The 15,494-nt window shown below is 42.2% G+C and overlaps 1 protein-coding gene across 2 annotated transcripts in view; it reads right to left on the bottom strand.

Moving 5' to 3' along the window:
- Positions 1–13,424, bottom strand: part of LOC306742723 (rap1 GTPase-activating protein 2-like) — a gene marked incomplete at its 5' end in the record, with an annotated part of 35,138 nt that extends 21,714 nt beyond the window's left edge. For both annotated transcript variants that reach the window (XM_079225133.1, XM_079225134.1), the window contains one exon: positions 13,285–13,424. In XM_079225133.1, coding sequence (XP_079081259.1) covers positions 13,285–13,424 — 140 coding nt within the window. The remainder of the gene's footprint in view (positions 1–13,284) is intronic.
- Between the last annotated feature and the right edge of the window lie 2,070 nt (positions 13,425–15,494).

The raw sequence follows: 15,494 nt of genomic DNA, 5'->3' as shown, positions 1-15,494 counted from the left end.
AAGAAAGAAAATCTACCCTGATGCTCCGTTGAATTGAATCAACAAGAGTCTTTGGTGTTGACTGTCATAGCCTCTCAATATCTACCTGAGGCTCAAAAATGCCCAAACAAGGCACGCGTAGTCTCACATAGTTGCTACAGGACAAGCCCTGATTCCTCTTCAAAATGATGGAAACAGACAAAGACCAGCTCTTTCCACAGGCTCTGCTTTCACACAATGCACCACTGTGTCTCCCCGTGTGTTTAATGTATGCTAGATCAAGGTAGCCAAGTGTGGACAGAGTTTGAATGAGCATCATAAGCGAAGACAGACCAGGATGGTTGAAAAAACATGTTTGTTTTTTTGCTGGACATTGTTCCCTTCAGCCTGGGGTAATTAGGACATTCCACCGCTGACTAGTGAAAAGGAAAAGCTTGTTAAGACCACTGTCCTTAGGGACGATCCCTGCTGTGTGCCTCGATACAGCTGACCTGTATTGGAGGACACCTTTCTTTCTGTATTACACACTAACTCACACCCGCACACAGAGAGATGCTGTTTTAGAAAGAGGGAAAGACGAGGAGCTGCTGTCTCTGTAGTGATGAAACAACAGCTACGTCTCAGCTACTGACTCACTGACAGGGAGAGAGTGAACTTACATACTGGGACAGCAGGAGGGATGAAGCAAAGAAACAATTTAGGAAGAACAGGTCATGGGGAAAGTGAGTCACAGGAGGGAACAGAGGAAAGAGGGTTAGCCATGCACTCAAGACACTTTAAAAAAGGTTCATCGAATGACTCAGTACCCTGAAGAATTTACGTCCAATGCCAATTTTGACAGCCGACGTAGGAAGTAGTGTGTCGCTTACAGTATGTAAAAAGGTAGAACGTAATGGTGTGATCAGGCTTTTAGTAGGCCGCCCCAGTTTGTGCCTCTCATGTGTTATCGTACACAGAGCTAAACAAAGATGGTGGCCAGAAAGGACATCTGTCCTTGCTGAAGTTTGTATGTTGTACTGGTTATAGTTCTCTTTACTGATGTTACTTTATATTATCTAATATTTTCCAACAAAAAGAGAACTTTTATATGTGTTCGTTGTGTCGAGCAAGGACATATGTCTTTCCTGGCGACCATCTTTGATTGGATTAGGAAAGGAAATACTTTTTAAAGCATTTTAAATGTGTTGGCAAAAACAGGAAAAAAGGAAAATAAGACAAATAACGACTGAAAGTGAAAGCAATGGAGGCACAACAATGAGATACAAAGCATGATGACACAGCGGTCTCTTGCTGCAAGAGCTGCTCTGCCATCAATTTCAGCTATGACTCAATGGATAAATTGGCGATTTTTGATTGAATGTTTTGTTCTAATCAGTTCTGTTGATACATTCGATGTTGGCATCGCGGAAATAAGCACCCGCGCTGTGAAATGAAATCACAAGGTCAAATTGCATCCAGACCTCGGGCTCTGAACCGATGCAAACAACGAGTGGCCGATATTTCTCAGCAAGACGAAGTGCAGCGGTTGCCGCACAATTACAGTAAATACTGGCTGCGGGGAACTTGTGGCAGCTGTGTTGGTCCGTGTGACCATTTTCTGGCTATAGGCGCTCTGCCAAGAACAGGGAAGTCACCTCTGAAGAATTTATTAATCCAAAACAATAAACATGCTCTTTAAAGGATTTTTAGGGAAACTGCTGTTGTTGGATATAAATCTCCCCGAGTGAATGAATGAAGTGTAACTTAACTCAAGCCTCTGTCACCTCCAGCTAAGATTAAGTGGTTGTAAATCTGCAAGGCAAAAATAGGGCAGATCGTGCCCCACATTTACATCCAAACTAGTACAAGATGTACCTTTCTGCAGCATGTCTGTAATCCTGCTTGCGTTTGGCTGCAGCTGATTATCGTTGATTCAACCGTAATTACATCTACACAGTCATCATGTTTATCTAATGATGCCAGTAATGTGTGTGTGTGTATCTGTGAGAGAGAGACACATAGATAGATAGAGAGATGGTAATACATCTCTGTTATTTCATGTATTGATCACACCCTGGAGATGAAATCAGGACAGCAGGACTTCAGGCACAGGTCGCGACGCAGCGAGGGAAAGAGTGTGTGAGAAAGAAAAAAAAAGGTGGAGGATGGAGGGAACAATACCTCCACACATAGGGGGATGAAAACAGAAAATCAGGGTGATGGTGCAGAGAGGATAGAAACAGAAAAACACAAGACGGTGACCGGCGGGTCTCGGATATGACTCCTCTCCCTGGGGGACTTACCGCGCACTCTGGTTTCCAGTTGGGTTTAATATTTGTTATGAAACTTGATAAGGAGCTTGATCCTTATGCCAATTGGCCAATTACACAACTGATGGTTTGCCTAATAGAGTTAATACAACAGTAATTGGAGACAGAGAAAAAGGAGAAAGATGAGGGTTGTGTGGAGGTGGAGAGCATGGATGGCAGGACCCGTCAATACTGATGTATATAATAGTAGACTGTTAATGAAAAAACACGTCGCACAGCAAGATCCTCCGCAACATTACATATTTGACGTGACAGTTACAGCTCTGATAAGCACTTTAAGGCGCTGATGCTACAGGAGGCATGGAGGGAAGGCGATGCCTGTTGCTTTAAATAACCGTTAACGTTAATTAAGTTACGAGTGTGAACACGTCGGACAGAAGATATAAGTGGGATTAATGAATGCTGTTGATTGACCCTTCAGTTTATATTTACAATCATAAACAAGAGAACTATAAGATGGATTGCTATACAATTTGGTGCAGACATTTATGATCCCCTGAGGATGTGTTGTCCTAAATTTGGTGATTACTAAACGTTTCCATCAATCAATCATCGAGACAATGTTCAGCAAACACCTACAGAAATAATGACATTCCTATGACTGGTTTTAAAGAGGTGAAAAGACTCTCTCAAAGACTGTATATTAGAAATGGATGTAGTGTGACTGCCTCTGTGAAATCATCCATTGATTTGTGGTCTACGATTTTAAAGCCTCATGTTCAGCATTTTGGCCGCTGCCATCTTTTTTTCTTCTTTTTTTTGCATTCATAAGGGACACTTCTTCTTCAAACATACTGTGAAAGGGTTAAACCTGTAAGACGAAAACACAGAGAATTTTCCAGACTGGACAACGCCTTGGTAGCAACCTGTCAATCCCCAGGTAGCCACTCCTTCAAGCATACCCTGCATTATGGTCTATTTTACTCTAAAGGGACCATCATTTACTAAAAGAACGCCCCCTGCTGTCCATTAGAAGGAAAGCAAATATAAGACATTTTTGCATTATTTTCACTATTCAGAACTGTACATTTATCCCATTTAAAGGAATATAGAAAACAAGCAGGTATGCATTAGGGCGTGGCTTGTTTGAGAACCTTGTTTGACTCTGTGGTGGCAAGATATTCTGTTACATTGGAAAGTACATCACATCTCTTAATGGTCTTTAGGCAGCAATTTAAATCACTTTGTCTCACGTCTTTCCTCGACAGTATTTCTTCCTGTACGATCTACTATATATACGCCTATCCTGGTTACAAAGTCCGCTCCACATATAGAGGTAACCAATGGATGTATGAGTCAGTCAGCTGCCCAACAGGGGAGTACAGGCATCTCAGATATGTGCAGAGGTCAGGGGAGCAATAATTAGGAGGCAACTGCCCTCCAAGTCACCGGCTGTTTCCTGTGGGAACGCCAGGCCTCGCTCTCTCTCTCGCTTACTGTGATATGAATAGATACAAAAATGACAGTGGACAGGAGATGTGACTGTCCAGCAAGACAACCTGAAGCACTCATTATCAACAACAGGAAGAGGAACATGCAGGTAGTGCATATAATTCATTTCTTTTAGAAATGAATTATATTTGTACAAAGAACAACTAGTCCTTGAAATACAGAGCAGAAAGAAGAGGAAGCAAATAACCTTTTAATTTGACTGCCCTGCTGATAATAGAAGAAAGGCAATGGATTATGTGTGTGTACTTCTGTGTGTGTGTGCTTTGTTGCAAGTACAAAAACCACCATATTTACATTATGCAAAGCATCACACTGGCACACACACACCTCCGCACTGTTTTCGTCACTGACTCATAACCATATGGTATTGAGTTTTTATTTCCAAAAGGTTTTCGGTTTCAGTCTCAGTTGATCAGATCTGCAGACAGGTATTTCTTTCAGCCAAGGTTTCGTTCTAGCCAATATTTGTGGTGCCACTCCATTGAGTTGTGCTTGGTAGGTCTATTTATCTTTTAAATTGCAATTTAAACACAGGAACTAAATACCTATTATACTTCTTGGCACCCATGAGTTAGTCAGTGCCGCAATTAGCCCAGTCAATACAGTCCAGACATGACGCTCCTCTCTTCTCCACGCTCAATTATTCCTGTAATTAATCCAAGTGGTGGACTAAACCGACACCAGTGAAGGTCTCGCCCTCTCCAGGCACACACAGCCCCACCAAGGAAACATGTGTGTGTGTGTGTGTGTGTGTGTGTGTGTGTGTGTGTGTGTGTGTGTGTGTGTGTGTGTGTGTGTGTGTGTGTGTGTCTGTGTGCCATTTGATTCCTCCCAAAGAAACAAGGTTAATTATACTGCAGTACCGTACATTTGTTACCCTGGATGATACTCTGATGGTTTAACTGTAACATTTAACATAACAGCTACCGCAGCCAATTTATTGACTTAAACACTGACTTTGAAGATCATCAACAGGCTAAATGGCCAGCTTCTCTGACACTGGATTCACATTCCTACACAAAGAGTAAACACCCCGAGCCAGGGAAAGGTTACGTACTGCAGCTTTTGTCTTACCTTTGAAATGTCAGTGTTGTTTTGTGCCTCACTGCACAAATGGTGCCAAGAGACCTTTGATAGACATTTACCTGTACGCACTTCCCGACCGCAGGGAGACACAGATAAAGGCCACAGGCTGAATAATGTTTGTTTCTTTATACGCTTGTGCTTCATGCAGTTAATCGCAATTTCTTTGGATAGCTCCTCAAGGATGATAGTCTGGTTACTGTAATGCATTAGTAGTTGCATAAACATGGAACCTTTTGACCGAGTAAACACCTGAATAACATCGACATTTAATTAACAAAATGTAGAGAAATTCTGTTTGGGTTCAACATTGAAAGAGGTGTCATTCTCTTTTCAATTCAATTCAATTTGTTTTCAGAATATCTGGTCTGCACGTGCACATCTCCTGGATGTTATTCAAAGGTGTTCCATGGGAATACGCACCACTCTCTCTTTCATTGTTTGCTATTTGCAAATGCTCATAAATCTGTCACGTGGTGAGTGTGCACGTTCTCTTCGCCTGAAGAGCGAGGTGTTTCATTATTAACCCTGGACAGCGGTAATAAACAAGAACTTAAATGTACTTTTTTTGACCTTTGGCTCAGTTTCTCAGCGTCACAGCGACAAACATAGTTGCCTGGCATCGACGCTCTCTATCATATCACAGGATCTGTCATAAATCCTATCTAATCCTATTCATTTTCTGGGATCCGGTTCCTCTTTATCGCTGCCCAATCTCACCCAGTCTCACTGGCTTGAGTCCGGGAGAAAATAGACTTAAGTGTCCCTCAGATGACATTGAATACTTCTCTTCCCAACCATCTCCACCAGTGATAACCACACGAGCAAGAAAAGTCCTGAACAAAAAAGGAGAGAGATGTGAAGACAGAGAGGGTGAGGCAAACAATGAATGAATGTCAGGCAGATTGCAGAAAGGGAGAAGGCAGCAGAGCAAGGTATCAAAAGAAAGAGCGAGAGAGAGAAAAAAAGAGAAAGAGAGAGAGAGAGAGAGAGAGAGAGAGAGAGAGAGAGAGAGAGAGAGAGAATAAATGAATCTCTGCAAACTAAAAATAGCACTCTCAATCCCCTGTGCAGAGCTGGGTAAATAGGGCCGTCTTGGGTCGGTCTCTGGACACTTGTTAGAGACAATGCAATCTCATCCATTACACCCAAAGACAAGGCTGGCTGTCACACATAAACACACACGGGTGTGTGTGTGTGAGTGTGAGAGACTATACTAGAGGTCCCCCTGCAGCTGCCAATCACAAAAGGAGTGAAACTCACAAGAGGAACAAGAGAGAGTTTAAACGAGGAAGTAATTGAGAGTAGAGAGGAAAAACAGGGAGGGGGAGAAAGAGAGAAGGGGGAATGGAAATACGAGTGACTCAGTGAATAAAAAGCGCTTGTGTTAAACAGACGGAGCAGGAAGGTTTGACAGCGAGAGGAGGGACAGGACGAGGAAAAACTGTGTAAGGTGGGCAAGAAAAGCAACAGGAGAGACTGCCCTTTTAGAGCAGCTGCCTGATGAGGTTTTCTCTCACAGAGAAAATGTTTGGAATCTTATATCTGAAGAAAAACATTTGGGAAAAATGATTACCTACAAAGAAGATTGTTTCTGCAGACTGCGGAACGATAAAAAAACAAAACACAGACAGTTTTCTTCATAGACCCTCTTCATGAACAATCACTGCTGAGCAACCACAACTAGACACAACAGGTCTGTCGAGCTTTGGACTCCTCCACATGTGGAAGAGGTGAGCATGTGGCTGTAATGAGAGCGATGCTTTGCATTTAAAGAGTTTTAAACGGTATCTTTTTCATTTACATTTCCAAAACTAAAATCACACGAGCATAAAGTGTGCATATTAGCATGCCTGGCTATCCCGGTCACCTCCAAGGTCAGGAAGCTCTTCATTAGTTAACATCACGTTGCTTCACCTTATGAACATTATTGGAGGTTTACACTCCCACAAGCCAGTCATACAATAAAGAATGTATCTAACCACCGACTTGCTTGTTGAAGTATGCACCAGCTAAGCAGCCAAATAGGGTTGTATCAGAAACTAAATAATGAAAAATGTAAGATCAAACACTCAAATTTATTATTTTAAAGCTAACTAGCTCTCCACTGCAATTAAAGAGCAATACTGCCTCAGTGTTCAGGCTTAATATCATGTATGCAGCCATCAAATATTACAGATATATAGGATTCTCGTTTTAACATGGAAACATTCAAAAGTCAGACAGCGTTTTTAAAACAAGTCTTGTTTGCTCAAGCAGCAAAAGCAACAACAAATAGAATCAGTCATGTACAGTTGTCATTTCGCTGATTATAAATGAAAAGCCGGCGTTCTCCATCCAAAAGACAATTCTTTAAAAGATGACCACGAGTAAGAGCAGAAAGTTTGACAGCGGTAGCAACAGAAGCCGACGTCAGCAACAGCCACAGAGCCACCAGCTGTTCATCTGCTCTTCACGTAAGCCAGTGTGACATTGCCCATTTGTTAATAAATTAGATTGGACCAATGTGCAGTCACACAACAGAAGTAGAAACTGCAGAGATTCTTGGAATGGTGTGTATGGGTGTGGGTCATTTCCCTCTTGTGGACGGCTGCCCGGCTGGCTGCAGTGTCACAGATGACTCTGTGTGTCGGAGGAATGGGTTTTAGCTGCCGCCAGCTGCTAGTGTAATTTATTTTCTCAGTTGGTCAGCTCAAAACATTTCAATAACCACATGGCTACCGCAGGACACACTAACAAAGACTCCATGAGCCCAACTGGACGCTGTATTTGAGGCTCTGAAACCTGAGCTGGTCAATTTAACGGAAAAGAGCTTCACCATTAGTGTGCATGCTTGTTTGAAAAGTGTACCATGTTCTTCAAAGGGAGACAGCACTCAATTTCTGGTAATGTATCCATGAAAGATTAATATTACAAAGAGTCGCTTCTGCAAAATTCTAAGAAGATTTGTTGTATTGTAGATCCTTGTAGGACTAGATCCTTGTAAAGATACAAGTTATTCACAAAGCCTTTCAGCCCTTGAAAGAGCTCTTAATGGTAAAAAAAATGGAAAGAAGTTCAAGAGTTTCTTGAACATGGCTGAGAGACAAAGAGGAGAGAAAAAAAAGTCTCAAAACGCTGAATGGTGCTGGGTTAATGAAACGCTACAGGGATAATATGCTTGTGGTCGATCTCAATAAAGATGTGCTCACATCTCCCACTCTAATGCAATAACGCTATAATGCCAGAAATGAAAAGTGGCCACAAAAATAAGATATTTGGCAACTGGAAAAATACAACAGTGTTCCCTGATTTATAGATTTATATGACGACCAACGCTGCTATTCATGTATAGACTGACCAGCAATCACAGAAACTGATTTACTCGACGGAGATGCTCTTACGTAAAATAGTATTGCTAATTACACCTTGTCTGGAAAGAAACAAAGGAACCATCAACCAATCACACAAATGTAAAATAATACACCGTAGCAATGGGGTAAACCACAAGTACTCACACTATTTTGTTTGTCTTAAATCAAATTAACTATCTGATTTAATTGATAAGAATTTAGGATAGGAATGTATAAGCATTATGCTTCTACCTATACCTTTTCAGTCTTCCTTTTTTGTACTTTATATTGTGGCTTTATTTATTGTATTGTTTGTAATTATGAACTGAATAAAACACATACTACTAATACTACTACTACTCAGTGAAACACGTTTCCTAAATGCCTCTTGGTAGAATTTCTTTGGCAAAGTGAGGATCTCTCTGGGAGCGTTTTCATAATGTTTGTGAAAACGGCCCCCGTTGTCATGCCCTGCGGAAGCTCCTCAACTCCTCCTTATTAAGGACCCTCAAAGAGATATTTAATAGACCACCGACTAGTGTTTGATGAGATTTTTTCTTCAGGGACCGTTGCTGAGATACTTGCATAACTGTCAAATCAAATCAATCTATCTACTCCAAAGGGAAATATGATATGCATGCAGGGTTTAAAACAGAAAAACAAAATAAATCAGACAACTGGGACAATCACACAAAACCGCGAGACCATAACAAACGATTAAAATGATGACGAGAGATGAGAAAAACGAAGACTGTGAAATGTGTGGTTGCATAAAGTACAAATGTGGAAAATGCAATATCTCAGCTATTAACATGCGTACAGTTTTCCATGTTCAGAATATCAATAGTCATCCACTCAAAGACAACATTCAGGCATTTTCCTTTTCTAGCAGTGACCTGGAGGCAAGAGCTCAAACTCTCTGTCCAACAATCTATAAGCTGTCTCTGGCTCTTCCTGTCTGTGCAAAGATGTCCATGTCAGACAACAAGATCAAGCTTAAACATCATCAAAGCAGAAAAGCTTTTTTTTTGAAGAGTTCATTATCCTGAGGAAAATCTTCTGCTTCACTTTTTGAGAATCTCCATCGATTATAAAAGACAGTTTTGTGTCCAGAGCTGTGCCCGAATATTTGTTCCACCGGCTCGATTTCCTCTCCCTTTATAACAGTCATTTTAGCAGTGAAGGACGACTTTCTTAAATCAATACACATGTCCTTAGTTTTTGCTACATTAAGCAGGATGAGAGACCTGCCAAGCCATTACACACAGTCCTCCTCCACAGGCCGGTGATCTTACTCCACCCCATCCGTGTGGGCTGACTAACAACTGAATCATCAGCACATTTTATTATGTGTCTGGTCTCATCATTACTTTGACAGGTGTTCTCATAAATAATAAATGTAGAAGGTGAGGAAGACCTTGTATGGATCGGAATAGGGATTTGATTTTAAGGGAGACTGTTAATAGTCACTGAGACTTGTTGGTAAAAGAACAGTTCATCATCATGTAGGTACACTGCTTTTGGAATTAATGGATTTTATTGCGTAGCTATTACATTTTTACCTGAAGAAGACGAGGATCAAAATGTTGTCCATTTGAATATATCCGTGGTTTGGGGATCAATGTGCATGCATTATTAGTTTTGTCAAAAAAAAAGGAATAGTTTGATATTTTTGGGAAATATGCTTATTTCATGTATTGCTGAGAGTTAGATGAGAAGATTCATACCACTCTCATGTCTGTACATTGCATATGAAGCTTGAGCCAGCAGCCAGTTAGCTTAGCTTAGCATAAAGTATGTCAGCAGCTGGATCACACCTTTAAAGCCAATTAATTAACATGCTATATCTTACTAGTTGAATCCATACACAGAACAGAGTCAGGCCAGCTGTTTTCAGTCGTTGTGCAAAGCTAAGATAAGCTAACTGGCAGAAGGCTGTATCCTAGTGTTTACTGTATCCTAGTGACTAACTTTGAAGTGAATTCAAATAAACAGTCTTTCATGTTAAAATCAAGGATCTTACTTCAAATATTTTGCTCAAGTACTTATGAGGAGGCAGCTGTGTGAGATATTTGGCGGTCTGAATCCTTTAAGTCCTTTGCTTTAAGATACTGAATACAGGAAACGTGCCTTCAGAATTCAGGTATTTCCCTTTAAAATAGTTTCCTTGAGTCTTTAACAGCTGAAAAACAAAACCCAAATGATAATGCTAATAAAGAATCACATTCAGTCAGGCTATATGTATTTCTGACCATTTAAAAGGAGTATTTTGTGTCTCGTCTCTACTCAAAATACATGTCATCTTGTTTGATGGTACGTCGTGACATTAAAAGCTTTTAATCTTAAAGGGTGGGCAACACAGTGTGTGAACAGAAAGCGCCATGCTGGGATTATAGATTAGGTCTCAAAAACACACTGGCGTCATAAATTAACACACACACACACACACACACACACACACACACACACACACACACACACACACACACACACACACACACACACACACACAGTCTTTCTCTCTCGCTCTCTCTTACCACCGACTGCACCACAACCCAAGAGGGAAATGTAACCATAACCGCTTGTCCCTTGTTGTTGTAAGAACTGCCTTAACACAACTCATACATAGCTACACACACACACACACACACACACACACACACACACACACACACACACACACACACACACACACACACACACACACACACACACACACACTATGGAACTAACATCTCACACACAAGCACACACATGAAAAAAAACAGGGCTGCAGCTGGAGATAAATGGGCTGTGGAGGATATTAATGCATGGAGGGTAATATAAACATTTGAATACAGGCAGCAGGCCTCATGCGGTTCAACTTAATGGAGGGCGCGTGTACGTTATGGCTCTATCAGCACAGAGATTAAGAGTGAGAGGAATACACAGAAGAACCAGGCAAGGAGCGAGATTGCATTCCTGTAGGTGTGTATATTGTGTGTATATTGCCCTATTTGTGGGAAAGCGGAAAAATCGTGGACAAAGAGTGAAAATGACATTTTCACAGATTCTCTGCTGCAAAGTCAGTTTGTGTTAAAACCCAATAAAACACCTTCTTTTTTTTTAAGCAGTCTACGCAAAGTGTTCCCTATTATTATGTCGTTGTTATTTGGTAATTCACTTCTCCTTGTATTCATTGTCAGAGTAAGCCTGCTTCAAGGACATGAAATACCTTGGCACAATGGGTGGGCTCACAGTTAGGCTGAAAGGACTGCAAACCTGACTGTACTATGACAACATGCAGAATCAAAACCTATTAATCATGTAGAAAAACATGCAAATAAAGTGTGTATTTGTGTGCATCTGTGTGACAAACGTTGTACTGTTGCATTACCACATGTGATGACCTCCAGGCATAGCTGGGCTAATCAAATCAGGGGTCCCGGGGCACATAGAGCGCGGCTGGGCCCCCGACTGACCACCCCTCTCCTCGCTCTCGCTGTGTGTGTACCATGCAGCCGTCAGCCTCAGGAACTTACCACTTATTGAACGTTGGAAAATCACTAAGCTGCAAATTGCTGTGTGTGCCAATCCATTCAATTAAAAGGCACAATATACACAATGTCAGCGTATTGTGAACTAAAATAATAAAGGTTCTGATTCCTTATACAGACCAAGACTTCAGGATAAGGTAATATTACAGGTCTATATCATTTCAATTGACAAATAATCAAATCACCACAAACCAGCTGTCACACAATGAACCTGCAGGGCCCCAGGAGGTCTGGGGCAGTTGCCCGGTGTGTGTGGTAGCTAATCCAGCCTCGCCGCCAGGGGTTAATTTTACACTATCGGAAACTAAATAAAACACACGCGCACGCACACACACACGCACACACAAACACCCGGAGGTCAGAGAAACTTATCAGCATTTGCAAAGTGAGTTACAGTCTATTTCAATGTAGCCTATTTTGGTCCAGGCTATTAGAACAGAGTAGCAAAGTGCATTCAGTGCTGCATATCAGATGTTCACACACACACTCATACACACACGCCTAACCCAGACCACACTGTATGCATCCTACACCACAATAACACTAAAAAAAGTCAAACTCAGCCTTCTGCTCCGATTCCTATTTAACTGCCCGTGCATTGCTGATAATGTTTGCTCGGCCAAAAACAGGTCCTCCCCTCGGGGGAGGCTTAGTGGAGCGACGTGTTGGCAGTCTCGACCCTGTCTACCTCACACACTGCTTGTTACCAGGTGGGATTTTCCCAGGGGTCATATTGACATGCACTCATCTGGAGGTAGTATGAGCAGTAAGACCAACTCGACACAACACGGACAATCCCCTTACAGGTGCATTTGGAGTGGCACTTTCTGAAGAAGTAAGGCATCAACGGTCTTCCTGTCATTATAGAAGCATGTCTGAAGGTCCTCAAGAGATTGCCAGACACTTTTTAAAAATTCATTTCAACATCTGCTTGTGTGCAGTTAAACACCGTCTTCTTTTCTCTGCTGTAGTTTTGCAGCTCACCTGTTCACCAACTTACACACCCCCGTTCACGCTGCACTAATGACAGTTTCATCAGCATTACATGGTATCAACACATGTCCATTGATGCTTGTGTGTGCAGCGAAAAAAACTCTTCAGAACCTGACATAGAAAGACACAAATAGAGAAGTGGATGATATTTGCTCTGCATATTTTCATTCGATACATCGGTCTCTTTTAACACTTCATTCTTTTTTCTTTCCCATGTGCCTCTCTCTCCTCGCCACAGCTCTGCTTCTGTCGGCTCACTCCCTCTTGTTTGCTCTTCAGAAGCACTCAGAACAAACCTCTATTCACCTACAATCCTCAATACCGTTCTCTCTCCTCCCCGTCTGTCATTTCCACTGACTGAGGTACGCACAAGACTCGCACGCTCTAATAAAAAGAACCTATTATAAAACAGACCTAATATAAAACCGCACATGTAAATTCATTGGACTGTAAAGAGCACAAAGTGCCCCGTGCCCCGAAAATAACAAAGGCATTACAAGCAAATAAAGTTTTGCACATTAAACTGCAGACTCTCGGCTGCTCCCTAAGCCGTTCGTTTTCTACCTCATCAGAAGATACAATGGGACAAACTTCACCCACCCTTCGCTCTCCTCTTTCTCCCTCTCTCTCTCTCTCTCCTTCTCTTTGGCTTTGCGAGACTTGTGCAGGAGTCCGATGAGGATCACGGCGGCCCGGATGCCGGCCTTTTTGTTGTGGAACCGTCCTCCGGTCTGAGACATGCTGGACGTCTCTGCCGGTGCCACGAGGGGCTCCGGTGACAGACGGTCCAAGGTCAGGCCGGCTCCAGGGTCCCTGGGCTGCGGGACCTGCTTGGTCGTGGCTTTGCGGGGCTCCAGTGTGAGCTGTGGATGTCACAGTCTTGGTTCTGTATGCTGTCTGCTTTGGAGACAGCTGTCAAGTTTCTGCCAAAGCAAGTACCTGTTTGATATCTGGCCCTGCACTGTCTGTCTGTCTGTCTTTCCAGAGCCTCTCCGTCAGACGTTGTGGTGCAAGTCTGGACCAGTAATCCAAAAGTTAAAGATTCTGTAGCCCCTCTTGGTTTGGCAGGTTGTGAGATCCGGTTAAACCTCTGTTCATCTCGGTCTTAGGATCAATGAGCACTTCTTGTAATCCAAGGGGTCCAGAGTGGCACTGTTGGACTCCGGCTCAAGGTGAACTTCTATCTGCATTGGCTGCATCTGCAGTAAATCTGTGCACCGCAGCTCCATAACACATCATGGTGCCTGACGAGGAGGACGAAGAGTACTGAAAGCCTCGCAGACACGCACACTGTGGCTCTGCATCTCTGTCTACCTACCTCTACCTTCCCACCTCTCCCTGCTTCTCTTACATGCTCTGTTTTTTCTCCTCTGTGTCTGCTGCTGCTCTGCTCCCTCCTTCCTGATGCTAAACCCCGCCTTCCTCCGTCTGATAGGCTGGAGTTGGTACAAGAGCCGCCTCCTCCTCTTCCTCTACCGTATGCCTCCCTCTATCTCTCTCTGCCCTTGTTTCTACCATGTTAATAATCTTATTTTAATCTCTCCGACCTTGTTCCATCTATGCTTGATTTCATGATTTTATTTCTAGACACATGAATGCACACCCTACCCACCCTCTCTGTCTCTCTCTCTTTCTCTCTCTTGCGCTTTATCTCTATCTCTCTCTCTCTCTCACACACACTCAATCCCACTGTGTGAAATCTCAATTCAAACAGGCTTATCAGCCTATTGCCTGCTGTGCTGTTGCCAAGGACATTGGAATTGAAATGTAACCTCGCAAAACGCAAGGAGATTAAATGACACCACATGGAAAAATTACAATTTTAACAAATTTGACATGGTCTCTTTTGTGCACAGACACGCTGGGAAATACATCACAGGCTTTGTTTTCACGCTGCATTTCTTGTTTGCCGCCTGCCATCATCGCATGGTGCCACATCTTCTCTCCAATCTACCTCTCCGGCTGCAGCCAGAGCCGGTTTACTCCTCAGTTACAGATCAGTTATCAGAGCTGAAGGAGACGTCTTCTAAGAATATACTGATCTTAAGAGTTCGGTTCAATCTTGGGCCACCTGTTCTTCTTTCCCGAATAGTTTGACATTCTGGGAAATACGCGTATTACCACTCACTCTCATGTCTGTACTGTTGAATATTAATTGATATTAGGATTAAACAAACAATATATAATTCCTGAGAGTTGCTCATTGGTGGGTTTTTTTTAACCTTTAGACAAGTCTAGTTGTTCTCCACTTCTTCCAGTCTTTATGCTAAGCTAACCGTATTCTGGCTGCAGCTTCATTTTCAACTGACGCGGTTTTGCTCGTCTCATTTAACTGGCAACAATAAAGTGAATACGAGCATTTACTAAATGTCGAAGCATTAGTATTAGAAACGGATTGGATTTCATTATTTTAATAAGTAACAATTGAGTACATTTATGTACTATTTAAGTGTCTATTTGGTAAAAGCAATGTTTAAGTCAAACCTGATGACTCAAACATTCACATAAAAGAATGACCAGTCACTTCCACACAGTGAGGCAGCTCATTCATTAAACATTGCTAGCATTGGCCAATACCCAAAGCCCAGGTATAAGTGCATAACAAAATATTTATTTTCATTTCATTGCAGTAATACCAGAACCTGTATCAACTTTGTGCCCCATTGGAAGAGTAATGAAGCTCTGACATGTGACCTTTCATCTGTCTCAATAAACAGCTTCATGGTTGTGTCTTATCTGCATTGATTTCCTTATTTATTTAATGACTCCATGTTTGAAAAGGTTCTGATACCTAGGTGGACAAAACAAAC

This window comes from Taurulus bubalis, assembly GCF_910589615.1.
Source record: "Taurulus bubalis genome assembly, chromosome: 10".
In the NCBI taxonomy this organism is placed as follows: Eukaryota; Metazoa; Chordata; class Actinopteri; order Perciformes; family Cottidae; genus Taurulus; species Taurulus bubalis.
Note: the sequence above shows the minus strand (reverse complement) of the source record. Positions and strands in the feature narration are given on the sequence as shown.